This window comes from Sapajus apella, unplaced genomic scaffold, assembly GCF_009761245.1.
Source record: "Sapajus apella isolate SASKATOON/1434 unplaced genomic scaffold, GSC_monkey_1.0 scaffold23, whole genome shotgun sequence".
NCBI lineage: Eukaryota > Metazoa > Chordata > Mammalia > Primates > Cebidae > Sapajus > Sapajus apella.
Window position 1 is genome coordinate 31,354,942 of NW_022436963.1, and position 12,757 is coordinate 31,367,698.

Below are 12,757 nucleotides of genomic sequence, written 5' to 3' on the forward strand. Positions count from 1 at the left end.
GCAAAAAAATTTTTTAAAAGAGGAAATTGCACTTTTAATTGAAATGACATTCAGCAGGCCCTCATTTCCTTCAGTGCTGTGTTGTTACAACGTTCATGAGAAAAAAAATAGTTTTATTATACACCATTTCACTTAAAGTGGCAGTTTCCAATAACCTATCAATGATGTTAAGTGTGGACTTAATGTATAACATCCTGAATCTTCTTTTTGCTCTTTAAAAACGAAAATGCAATAAAGTCATGAGGCTAAGATTATATTATACCAATTTATTGTATTAATTTTTGTAGAGCTAGTATCCAGCTGTGCTTTATAGCAATATGGCATTTTTGAAATAAGACTTTATAAAAATTAGTCTACAGGCACTACAACAATTTTTCAGTTATTGAACCAGTATATTACTGTAGTATATTAGCACTCTATTGGAATTATGAGCCCAAAATACCCCCATCTACTCAATGCCCATATTAATTTCTTAGAGCTGCCATAAAAAAGTACTACAAACGAGGTGGCTTAGAACAGCAGAAACTTAAGCCACTTAAAATTCTGGAGACTAGAAGTCCAGATCAAGTTGTCCGCACTGTCGTGTTCTCTGGAGGCTGAAGAAGATCCCTCCTTGCCTCTCTCTAGCTTGTGGTGCTTGCCAGTCATCTTTGGCATTCCGTCACTCATAGATGTACCGCTCCAGTCTCTGCCTCACATTCAAGCTTCTCCCCTGTGGTTGTCTCTGTGTGAGTGTATTATCTTTTCCTAAGGACACGAGCCACAGGATTAGGGCCTACCCTAATCCAGTATGACCTTATCTTAACTATTGCAGAGACTGTATTTCCAATAAAAGTCACATTCTGAGGTTCTGGATGGACGTGACTTTTTAGGGTATACTAAATAATCTATCTAGTACAGTATCCTTACAGAATAAGTATGTATGGCTCAACTTTGTTTTCTTTTCTTTTCTTTTTTTTTTTTTTTTTTTTTTTTGAGACAGAGTTTCGCTCTTGTTACCCAGGCTGGAGTGCAATGGCACGATCTTGGCTCACCGCAACCTCCGCCTCCTGGGTTCAGGCAATTCTCCTGCCTCAGCCTCCTGAGTAGCTGGGATTACAGGCACGTCCATGCCCAGCTAATTTTTTGTAGTTTTAGTAGAGACGGGGTTTCACCATGTTGACCAGGATGGTCTCGATCTCTTGACCTCGTGATCCACCCGCCTCGGCCTCCCAAAGTGCTGGGATTATAGGCGTGAGCCACTGCGCCCGGCCTCAACTTTGTTTTCTTAACTAATTTGGTGGGAGATTATTTGATAAGTGAATGTATTGGAATAAAATATAATAGTACCAAAATACTATATTTACAAAGGTTACTCTGATTTTTTTTCTTTAGGTTTTGTATTAATTCCAGCCTATCCTCCTGTAACTTGCCTTCCACCCCACCTGAAAACATGGCTTTATTTATTTTTATTTTCTTGAGATGGAGTCTCACTCCCCTGGCTGGATTGCAGTGGGAAGATCTCAGCTCACAGTAACCTCCATTTCCTGAGTTCAAGTGATTCTTGTGCCTCAGCGTCCTGAGTAGCTGGGATTGCAGGCACCCACTACCACACCAAGCTAATTTTTGTATTTTTAGTAGAGACAGGGTTTCACCATGTTGGCGAGGCTGGTCTTGAACTCCTGACCTCAGGTGATTTGCCTGCCTTGGCCTCCCAAAGTGTTTGGATTACAGACATGAGCTACTGTGCCCAGCCATAAACATGCTTTAATGAGCCCAAAGTGTGAACAGTTGTTCTGACTGTTTCTGGGCTTCATTTAAAGGCACCGGGGGTGGTCTCAGCCCTAGTAACAGCTGATAGACACAAATTTTCCTTTATAAAGGGATAGAATAATTGACTTGTTACATTGAAGCATAATTCACTTGTTTATTTGAGAAGACACGTCAAGCATTTGTGGTTACTTAGACTTGATTTTAAAGTTTTTTATCTATGTGCCAGGGGAAACCTTAAAATTTAAAATATGCTTCATGAAAGCATTTATTTCTATTCTACATCAGTGGTTCTCAATGGGGAGCTTTTCCCCCCAGGAGACATTTGACAATGTCTGGAGGCATTTTTGGTTATCATAACTAGGAGGGTGATGCTGGCATCTAGTGGGTAGATACCAGAGATGTAGCTAAACATACTATAGCCTCCACAGCAAAGAATTACCCAGCATAATGTCAGTAGTGGCAATGTTGAGTGACTCTGTTCTACACGAACCATAATTTTTAGTACATTGTGCTATTTTGGAAATCCATTACTCCCTATAATTTTTGTTTTACCATTGTTACAAACTAGTTGGATACTTCCTGGGGGAAAAAAAGTCTCTTGGGCTCATTTATAGAGTGCAGTAGAGCTGTGAGGACTTCTTTCACTATTTGAGGCTGATCTTTATAGTTTGCTAAATAGCTCAGTAGTAATTTTTGAACCCCTGGCTCACTTAAAATGTTAGTAAGCCTAAGGAAACTAATCCAGTCTAATAAGATTCAAAATAAGTATTTTGTAAATCAGAATGCCTTTCTTCATCTGAGTACTTTATTCCAATTGTCTTTTTGTCTATTGGTAAAGATCCATTTGTCTTTAGGATATGACCTGTCAATATCCACAGAGGCTTTGTGTAATTTTTTAGTGAATTTCTTAAATATTTAAACTTGGTCATTTCACTTCAGATTTTCACTTTCACTTTCAGACCTTTCTCCCATTCAGTTCAAATGAGTGTGACTTTGCTCTTATTGTGCACTGTTGTCCCTGTCTTAAGGTGCAGAGGTGGTTCTTTAGTAGTTGGGTCAAATAATTGTTTTTTGCAATGGTGAACAGCTCACATTTGTTCATAGCTCAGCCCTTTGTTGTTTCATTAATGCATGCTAGCTGGGAAACTGGTAGTGAATTTACCCTCATCTTTCAGGCTTGGAGAATAGAGTGGCGCTTCTAATAGACTCTCATGTACCCTTTTGGATAAGTGAGGACAAGAATTATCCAGCCCCAGATGTCAAAAGGGCAAGGTGTGAACCCTGAACTAGCATTGGCAGTGACAGCCTCCTCTCCCTTTGCTCACTTTAGTCACATTCTGTCACTCAAAATCCATCCTGAGCTCCACAGTGTTTCATGCTTTTTAAAATTCTTTTGCTTTTGCTGTTTTTACCTGGAATTTTGTGGGGTGGTTCCCCAGCCCCAGTTAATTACTGTCTTATGCTTAAAAGCTCCTTGAGGGCAGACAGGGTTTCCCCCATTTTCTTTTTTGCCTTCCTGGCAATTTGCACACACCACCTGACTGATTGTATGGGCAATGCATAAAACATGGCACCAGCTGTCCTGTACACAACTTAATATTTAAATCAGAAAACTCTTCAGTCTCTCAAATTCCTCATAATATCCTCTTTAAGTTCAGGTAATAGAGTATGGTAGTATAGATGCAGAAAAGCAGAAGAGGGCAGGCACAGTATGTGCCTTGAATTAGCTGCCTTTTAAATATTGTCTCTGTTTGGTGTTTAGTTTTTTAACTTTAATGTCTTCACTTTCCCCGTCTATCTTTAGATATCACACTTCAGTGGCTTATTCAGCATTCAAAATCTAGAAGAAGCTGAAGCATCTCCTGAAGTCTTCCAGTCCTTCTTGGCTATAATCCTAGAATTATTGTCCGTTCCTCTGAAGTAATTCCCAGAATACGGTCCTTCCTAAACCCAAGAAATTGCCTTTTTCAGAGTTTATTTCTCATGTGCACTGCTGAAGATGAGTATCCCTAATCCTTCATAAAGAATCAGCTAGAGTTGTCATGATAAAGTCAGCACACACAAAAAGGCTTCTTACACATACCTGTCTTAAACCATGTGTAGAGCTTTTTTTTAAAAAAACAAAAAGACCCACACACTTTGACCATCTCAAATCAAGAAAATTGCACATTTCTGTTCTGGTCTTTCTGGGCCAGATTTTTATATTAGTTTTCAGTAAATGTTTATCTATAATATTTCATTATAGAGTCCAGTAGCTTAATACAGACACTGACTTGATACAGCATGAAGTTTCTAGTGCCACACACAGTATTTAGAAAACCTTTAAGTCTGAATGACTCGTGGGATATATGTAAACGTAATGTTTATTTTGTCTCACAAATGCATGTGAAATGTATAACTACATCTTAGAAATCCAAAATGGTCTGCAGAGGGTGAGCAGAGGCACCAGATCAATGTTGGTTCTTTATACTGGTGAGATTCTACCTGATTAATATTAAACATATTCTGCTTTCTGAAAACACTTTTCATCAGATGGCAGTTGGCATATGGGAGGAACTAAAAGCACGCTGTTTTGTATCTGTCCAGATCATTATTTCTCTCTTTTGTTTTTTCTTTCTGGTTCAGCATACTTTTTTATGGGGTTCGGAATTGAAGATTTTCTCAAAAGCTTTCATGAATTTAGAGCATTCCACCCAATATAATAAAACCTGTTAAGAATGTCAGACTTTGTTGAAACATTTGTTTGTTATATCCCAGTCATTAAATCAGCGCTGCTGCATGACACTCTAACTCCTGACTTTTTATATCCAGTCATAAAGTTGACTTTCAGCACAAAAGATACTTATAAACAAATAAAAAATTTTATTTTTCTCTTATTGATGTAAAGTTTGGCACTCTTTTGACTGGTGCCATTAGACATCTTGCTTATTGTGACAACTCTAGACCTGCCTGCTTTGTCTAATGTAATCATGCTTGACGTCTACAGGTTGTTTAATAATCAGTCACACAGAGAACTGAGGAACTGATGCTGTTTGTTTGCTTCTATGATACAGAGATGTCTAAAAACTTCAAATGAACATGTTTTGTAGTTTAGTGACTTCCGTATACATAAAGGGACATATTAATACTGGTTCATTTGTAAATTATTATTCATATAGACCAGTGTAGTAGATAAAACTCTATGGTACACCTGCTTATATGTTGCCTCACACTGTGTGTGATTTTGTTTCTTTTGTTAAGCAGCACTTATGTAGACTGTATTTCCAGATGTGTTGAGCACTCAGAGTGTAGTCAACAGTAAGTTCTTTTAATGAATACCAGTTTTAATTTATAGACTGCCATGGCCTTAAAAATATTCTGTACAATATACTGCACTGTGTTGCACAGACACTACTTGCTTTTCTCCATTCATATTTTTATGAGTAGAATCTGGACTTTTAAAGTTCTCTTCTTATTCTTTGAAGCACGTTGCATACTTCCCTGATGGGATAGATGGTTCTGTAAATGAAAGGATATTTAAACTTGTTACTGTTGTTTAACACCATTAATTGGCAGCGTGAACCATTACAAAGAACGTGGCAACTTGCTTGTGCCTAAAAGGAGGAATTGGGACTAGAATGTGTGACTCTGTGGGGACTGCATAGGTTTGTTAATTGACCTATAGCTAAACCTTAATGTGTTTGTGTGTCTATACATTGCTTTCAGCATTTCAAGACATCCAGACGCCATTACCAACATTTTCCTGTGCATTAACCTCTGCATGTGAAAACTTTTAACAGTTACTGAGCTATGTAAATATGTGAATTTTTTAATTTAGGTGGATGCATTTTTGTCTGTTTACTGCCCTTCTCAGCTTTATTCAATAAACTTGCATTTTGAGGGTTGTATTGGCAATTTTAACTTAAAATGTGCATCATGATGGAAGGTGCAGACTTTTTTGGAAGGGGATAGAAAGTAAGTTTCCAAGAGGAAGGTCTATAGACCATGTGTCAGAAATGAGCTCAGCTCTCAAAGAATTGGGTCTGCGGGCTACTTAAAGGAGAAATAAACTTTTAAAATATCCACAGAATTGATACTGTGATTTTTTTTGGGGGGGTGGGTAGGGGAAATGCTACTACTTGTCAACTGTCACAATACACTAAATTTAGGTTCAAGTGGCAAGTGCTAGTAAAACATTTTATGATCCAGTTTCAAGACCCTGCTAAGCAAATGAAGTTCCAAGACATGCCTATTTACTGACTTTGGTTCATAATGAAAATATTCTAAGTAACAAACATGCTGGTTTTCCCACAAAGGCACATTTTTAGCAAAAAGCTAAAAATGGCCCATTTCACTAGTGTGATATCGTCTGCCCATAAAATAAGCCAGTACTTACTAAAGCTGTTGGAGAAATAATTTTGTATATTTTTATTTATTTAGAAAAGTTCAGTTAGCATTTTCTCCATATCCATACCATAATTCTGTATAGCCAACTGTTATTGGATAATTGGATGTATAATTTAGCATTTCTTTCCCTAGAACTTCATGTTTATATATATATTTTTTTTACAGAATTAGTGGATCCATGTAGTCAAGCAATAAGTTTCATTCACTTCTCACCATTCTCCTATCAAAGGAGGAATGCCCGATAGTTGGGGATGAGGATGGGGGAGCACTGAGGATATACATTTAACTTATTTCTAAATGTATACCTGCTTTAAAAAATGGAGACTTTTAAAGTTGGTCTCTCTGGCAGTTGCTGTGTCCCGTGCCGCACATGGGTTCAGAGACCCATAAGAGGGAACGGTGGGGGATAAAGAAAAACACAGACACAAAGAAAGCTGGGACAGGTGGTCTGGGAGGTGAAGATGTCAGTCTCTCTGGCCCCAACCTGTCTCAGTGTACTTTATTTGTTCACAAAGCACATAGTAGAGGGAGGGTGCAGTTACTTAGAACAGCCTGTGATGATGATTCTCATACTTCAGTTAACATACTTCAGCTAACAACTATCTTGCAGCAAGTTCAGCGAAAGCTGGTTATCTCTCTAGGCCTGTCTGCTCTACCTCAAGACGTACACATCCTTCTATTATGGTTTCACTTCTCTGGAGTTCACCCAAAGTTCACAGCAGCCTTGCTGCTGATCCCCCCAGAGGAGGTGGGCTACTTTGGCTCTCTACAGATCTCTCTGATTCTGTGAAGTAAATTGGGTATTTGAGGAACTAATTGCTTTGTTTCTTCTCTCCATGTAGGATTGAGCTATACCAATATCCCATTGATGTGGTAATTCCAACTGCTCCAAGGGTCTGGGATTGGGTTCAGAACTTGAATGGAAGCTTAAATATAATGTAGCAGTCATTATGCTATAACACTGAGTTGGCCAAATGCTTTACTTTAAGAATGTGCCACAGTGGGGAAAGCACAATGTTTGATGTTTAAAATGTTTTCATTATACAAACTTTCAAGGTCATACCCTCAACTATGTGCATAGCAGTGAAGAAAAGGAAGACAGTGAAGCCATACAGACTTCCCTTAAGTTTGCTGCTCTGCAAGTATGCAGCCTGCTGCAGGTGTTTCCTGTTGGTTAGTAAATATCCTCCACACATTTGCTGTTTAAAATTCAGCTGTTAATAAAAATTTATACTTTTGTCATTGCTGCCTCTTGGATGTTCTTAGGGAAACTAGAGCTGGTCATTGTCATGCTAGATGGATTGCAATGGGACGTTTTTAAAAATCTAAGGCACAGCAGTAGTCATGCATTATTCCATTCTATTAACCAGCCCTCTCTTCAGTAAGATAATTCTATCTTGAAATCCCAAGACATCTGGCACTTAGGTAATGCAGATTTCCCAACAGGTATCAGGACGGGGGAAAAGATACCTTAGCCTCATTTTACTGGGGCTTACAGTAGGGATGTAGGAAAGGAAGGGATGTAGGAAAAGAGTTGTTACCTTAAGATGCTATTATAGCTTAATTCTGTGAAGAGTACTGGGTTGGCATTTGGGAGAATGGGTTCTTTCCTTTGCCTTTAACTGATTGTGGACTGGTGAGTTGCAGAACCCCCTAGTGGCTCCTTAAGTTTTCCCATCTCTAAAATGAAGAGGAGAGGATTTCTAACCATAACTTCTGCCACTGACAGGCTAATTCTAGCAGCCTAGAGATTTGATTTGTGGTTAAAAAGAGAAGAGAAATAAAACTGCCTATTTGCCCTAGTGAAATATGTTAATATTACATGTTTCTTCAATGAAAGCTAATCCAAAAATACAGAAATTATTTGTGTTTTAACTTTAAATTTTAGCACAAGGGCTGGAGATTGCAGACATTTTACGGAATGATACAGTAATTTATTTTGTTTGAAGGAAATTCTATAAACATACAGGCTTATATTTTGAAAGGCATTTACAAATGTTAGAGCATTTTCCCCAGACTGCAGAAAATATTTGGTATGCACTCTGGAAAAGTATATACCTACTACTAATTTGAGGGTAAGTGGTTTAGAGCTAAGGTTTAACCCCTTATGACTGCTGTGTTGCCAGGTTTTGCTAGAAGTTATCTAGAGTTTTGGAGAAACCTGGAATGGTTAGAAAATACTCTTTAAAGGGGCTGGAGGACCAACAAAACCATTGTGTCCCTTTTTTTATTATTTTTATTTTTAATTTGATTTCCCCTAACCAATTCTTATATCATCTACAACTTTGGCCTACCCTCAGTGTTATACAATGTGTATCACACAATGTGCTATCTTGTGTCTGTGGCTTTAGAGAATACATCATTTCTATCTACTGCTACTCAATACATGAATTAGATAACTCTTCCATATGTATGTTTTATTCTGTAAGACTCAAATTGCTGTTTTTTTTTTTTGTTGTTGTTGTTGTTGTTTGTCATACTATTAGCTAATTTATGAAAGCACTAGCGCTCTCATGATTCAAAGAAGGGTTAAGGATTTATAGAATTCCTGCATTCTCTGGAAGCATCAATATCCTAAAGGCTAGAGCATGGTATGGGCATGTACATGATGAATATTTTTGATGGATAGTTGATACATTTGTTTCAATTTGTTTCAGTGGTTTAGTATTAGAGCTGCTAGAAAGGGAATCTCACTATCTTTTTTTCTTCTTTTTTTTTTTTTTTAAATAATGGAATCTCATTCTCACAAGGCTGGAGTGCAGTGGCACCCTCTCGATCTCGGCTTACTGCAACCTTCGCCTCCCGGGTTCAAGCGATTCTCCTACCTCAGGTTCCCTAGTAGCTAGGACTACAGGTACCCACCACCATGCCCAGCTAGTTTTTGTATTTTTGGTAGAGACGGGGTTTCACAACATTGGCCAGGCTGGTCTTGAACTCCTGACCTCAAGTGATCCCAAAGGTTAGGATTATAGGTGTGAGTCACCACTCCCAGCCTCACTATCTTTTTTTTCTAAGTTCAATATTTTCTTGAATAAGTTAATTTTTAGGTGCTAAGTCATATCTTTCAAAAATTAAAAATACATAAAAAACATTGTCTTCATCTCACCCATGTCTGAATAACCACCCATCCTTATGCTTTGCCTTTCCAGGTCACTCTTGTGTCAGTTTCTGACTTAACAAATTTCTAATATTTTCTTTACACAAAAATTTAAAAAGCAAACAAACAAACATACATACATTTCTTTAAAAATCGCTTTTTTACCGAAGACATAGCATACTGATTTGAACATGGCCTTTTTTCTACTTACTGTGTTCTGGTGATCTTTCCATATCATCCTCCTTTTACAGCACCATGGTTCCAACTTCATTGTTCTGTGTGTGTGGTTTTCATTGTGCCACTATCTCATAGTATATTTAACTGGTCTCTGTTAATACATATTTGAATAGTTCATAAACTTTTTCTTTTTTTTCTTTTTTTTTTTTTGAGACAGAGTTTCGCTCTGTCCCCCAGACTGGAGCGCAGGGGTGGGATCTCAGCTACTGCAACTTCCACCTCCCGGGTTCAAGCAATTCTCCTAAGTAGCTGGGATTACAGGCCTGTGCCCCCATGCCTGGCTAATTTTTGTATTTTTAGTAGAGACAGAGTTTCACCATGTTGGTCAGGGTGGTATTGAACTCCTGACCTTGTGATTCGCCCACCTCATCCTCCCAAAGTACTGGGATTACAGATGTGAGCCCCCATGCCCCAGCCTTTTGCTCTTATTTTTATTTATGTATGTATTTATTTACAGATGGAGTTTCACTTTATTGCCCAGTCTAGAGGGTAGTGGTGTGATCCTAGCCCCTTGCAGCATCAACCTCCTGGGCTCAAGTGATCCTCCTGCCTCAGCCTCCTTGAGTAGCTGGGACTACAGAAATATAACACTGTGCCTGGCTAGTTTTTTTAGTTTTTGTTTTTTGTAGACACTAGGTCTGGCTTGGTTGCCCAGGCTGGTTTCAAACTCCTGGTTTCAAGCAATCTTGCTTCAGCCTCCCAAAATGTTGAAATTACAGGTGTGAGCCACTGCGCCCAGCCTCTTTGCTTATATAAACAGTCCTGTAATGAATCATCGTGTGCATGTGTAGCAGTTCATAGAAGCATATCTGAGTTAACAAGTAAATGTGATTACTGGTGCTAATGTTAAATAAAAATTACGGGAGGCCTTTTTTTTGTTTGTTTTTTTGTTTCTGCACTAGGCCCTAGCAGACCAAACCAAAATAGTTACGTATACTAAATGCCACGCAATTAAAAATGGAAATTTTTTTACAGACCAGTTTTTCCTGGAAACAGAAGATCCCGGTCTGCCTGAATCAGAATAATAAGGAAGTCCCTTCTGCTTTAACCCTTAGAAAAAAAGTAACCTGATGTCAACCAATCAGTTATTTTTCATTGTTTTGTGGTTCCTTGCTCTCAACTTATAAAACACACTATTCCCATTGGGGCTTTAATTCTATTTTGTAGAATGGAGGCTGCCCCATTCATAAATTATGAATAAATGCCAGATCTATAAGTTTGTTACTGTTTTTTCTGACACTAAGCATTGCCAAATGGCCCTTCATAGGGGAAGTACTAGTTTGTTTTTTTTTTTTTTTTTCCTTTTTACCAATCTCTGTCCCCTATGCCTTTTTAAAAAAAGAGATGACGTCTCATTGTTACCCAGGTAATTGCACTGGCTATTCACAGGCATGATCATAGCACATGCAGCTTCAAACTAGTGGGCTGAAATCATCTTCCTGCCTCAGCCTCTTGAGTCGTTGGGCCTATAGGCGTGCTTCACTGAGCCTAGCTCCCTGTATCTTGCTAACAGAGCATGTTGACAAACTTGGATTTCTGCCCATCAAATAGGTTTGAACTGTAATTATTTATATATATATATATATACATATATATATATATTTTTTAGGCCTTCAGCTTTGCAAAATCCCTGCTTTTGAATTTTTTTTTTTTTTTTGAGATGCAGTCTCACTCTGTCACCCAGAATGGAGTGCAGTGGCACTACCTCAGCTCAGTGTAACCTCTACCTCTTGGGTTCAAGTGATTCCTGTGCCTCAGCCTCCTGAGAAACTGGGGTTACAGGCATCCACCACCACACCCAGCTAATGGTTGTATTTTTAGTAGAGATGGGGTTTCACCGTTTTGGCCAGGCTGGTCTTGAACTCTTGACCTTAAGTGATCTGCCTGCCTTGACATCCCAAAATCCTGGGATTACAGGCGTGAGCCACCACACCCAGCCAGATGCTAGTTTTAAAAGGTTCAGAGCTGAAAAGTATTAACAGTAGGGTTTACTATGTACCACGGTTGTAAGTACTTTATCTATATAATGTAAGTATAATGTAATTAATTCATGACTGTGATAAATATTGCCCTCATCACTCACCCATTTTATGTATGAGAAAATAAGTCCAGAAAAGTAACTTCCCAAGGTCATTCGTAGGACAGAGCTATGATTTGAACATCTGACTTCTGAAGGTGAGTTCTTAGTTGTTACCTCTTTGGCATTCCCCAGAGGCTAGCCATTTTTACATTGAAAAGTGCCTCCTTTCCTTTTTGATCAGTCCCTGATGCTCTGTGAGCTTACAGAAAAACCTGTAACAAATCAAACTGTTTCTTAAATGAGTTGATTTTTGGCCAGGCGTGGTGGCTCATGCCAGTAATCCCAGCACTTTGGGAGGCTGAGGCAGGTGGATCACAAGGTCAGGAATGCAAGACCAGCCTGGCCAAAATGGTGAAACCCCATCTCTACTAAAAATACAAAAATTAGCTGGGTGTGGTGAGAGGCACCTGTAATCCCAGCTACTCCGGAGGCTGAGGCAAGAGAATCGTTTGAACCGGGGAGGCAGAGGTTGCAGTGAGCCGAGATCACGCCATTGCATTCCGGTTTGGGCAACAGGGCAAGACTCTGTCTCAGGGGGGAAAAAAATTGATTTTTAAGGCTGGAATTTTCTGATTAGGTATGGGTGTTGTCCCAATCTTATCAGCTATATTTACCTTAAGGGGACTCCTAATCTAAAGGATTAGCACAAAATAACCTATTTCATTTCAGTTTCATTCCAGAAGGAAACACTTTCCGAACCTAGCCCCTAATTCCTAGGCTATGCCTTGCAGGGCACTAATGTCAAAACTGTTGCCTTTGGGTGGCTTGGAAAGAGCAGAGGACCTGTCTTTGCTCCAGGACTAGCTATTTGAATTGCAAATTTCCTTAAAGTGTAGTAATTATTTTCCTTCCTAGAGCCAACAGGCTCTGACAATTGAGCCCCCAACCTGATTTCTTCCATGGTTTGTGGACTAAGCCTTACAATGTTTTCTATGAAGATTAAATGAGCACACGTCAGAGGGTTTTGAAAACCATCAGTTTTACCATGAGGAGCATCTTTCAGGAGTTGGATGGTTTTCTCTGGATATTAACATATTTATTTTTTATAAGAGTTTTTCTCTAACATCAAGACAGGAGCTGTCCTTAATGCGGCCTCCAGTTAACCAGATCAAATTTAAGTCAAAATTTGTAATAAAGTAGCTCCGGAAGGAAACATACAACATGCGACTTAATATTCACATTTAGTTTGTGAGTTCCAGGAAGGC

At 38.8% G+C, this 12,757-nt stretch overlaps 1 protein-coding gene across 1 annotated transcript in view; it reads left to right on the plus strand.

Moving 5' to 3' along the window:
- Positions 1–5,818, plus strand: part of ARL8B (ADP ribosylation factor like GTPase 8B) — a 52,187-nt gene extending 46,369 nt beyond the window's left edge. The window contains 1 exon segment of the mRNA XM_032290538.1: positions 3,557–5,818. Within this exon segment, the coding sequence (XP_032146429.1) occupies positions 3,557–3,606 (50 nt within the window). The 3' untranslated portion in view covers positions 3,607–5,818.
- The last annotated feature ends 6,939 nt before the right edge of the window (positions 5,819–12,757 follow it).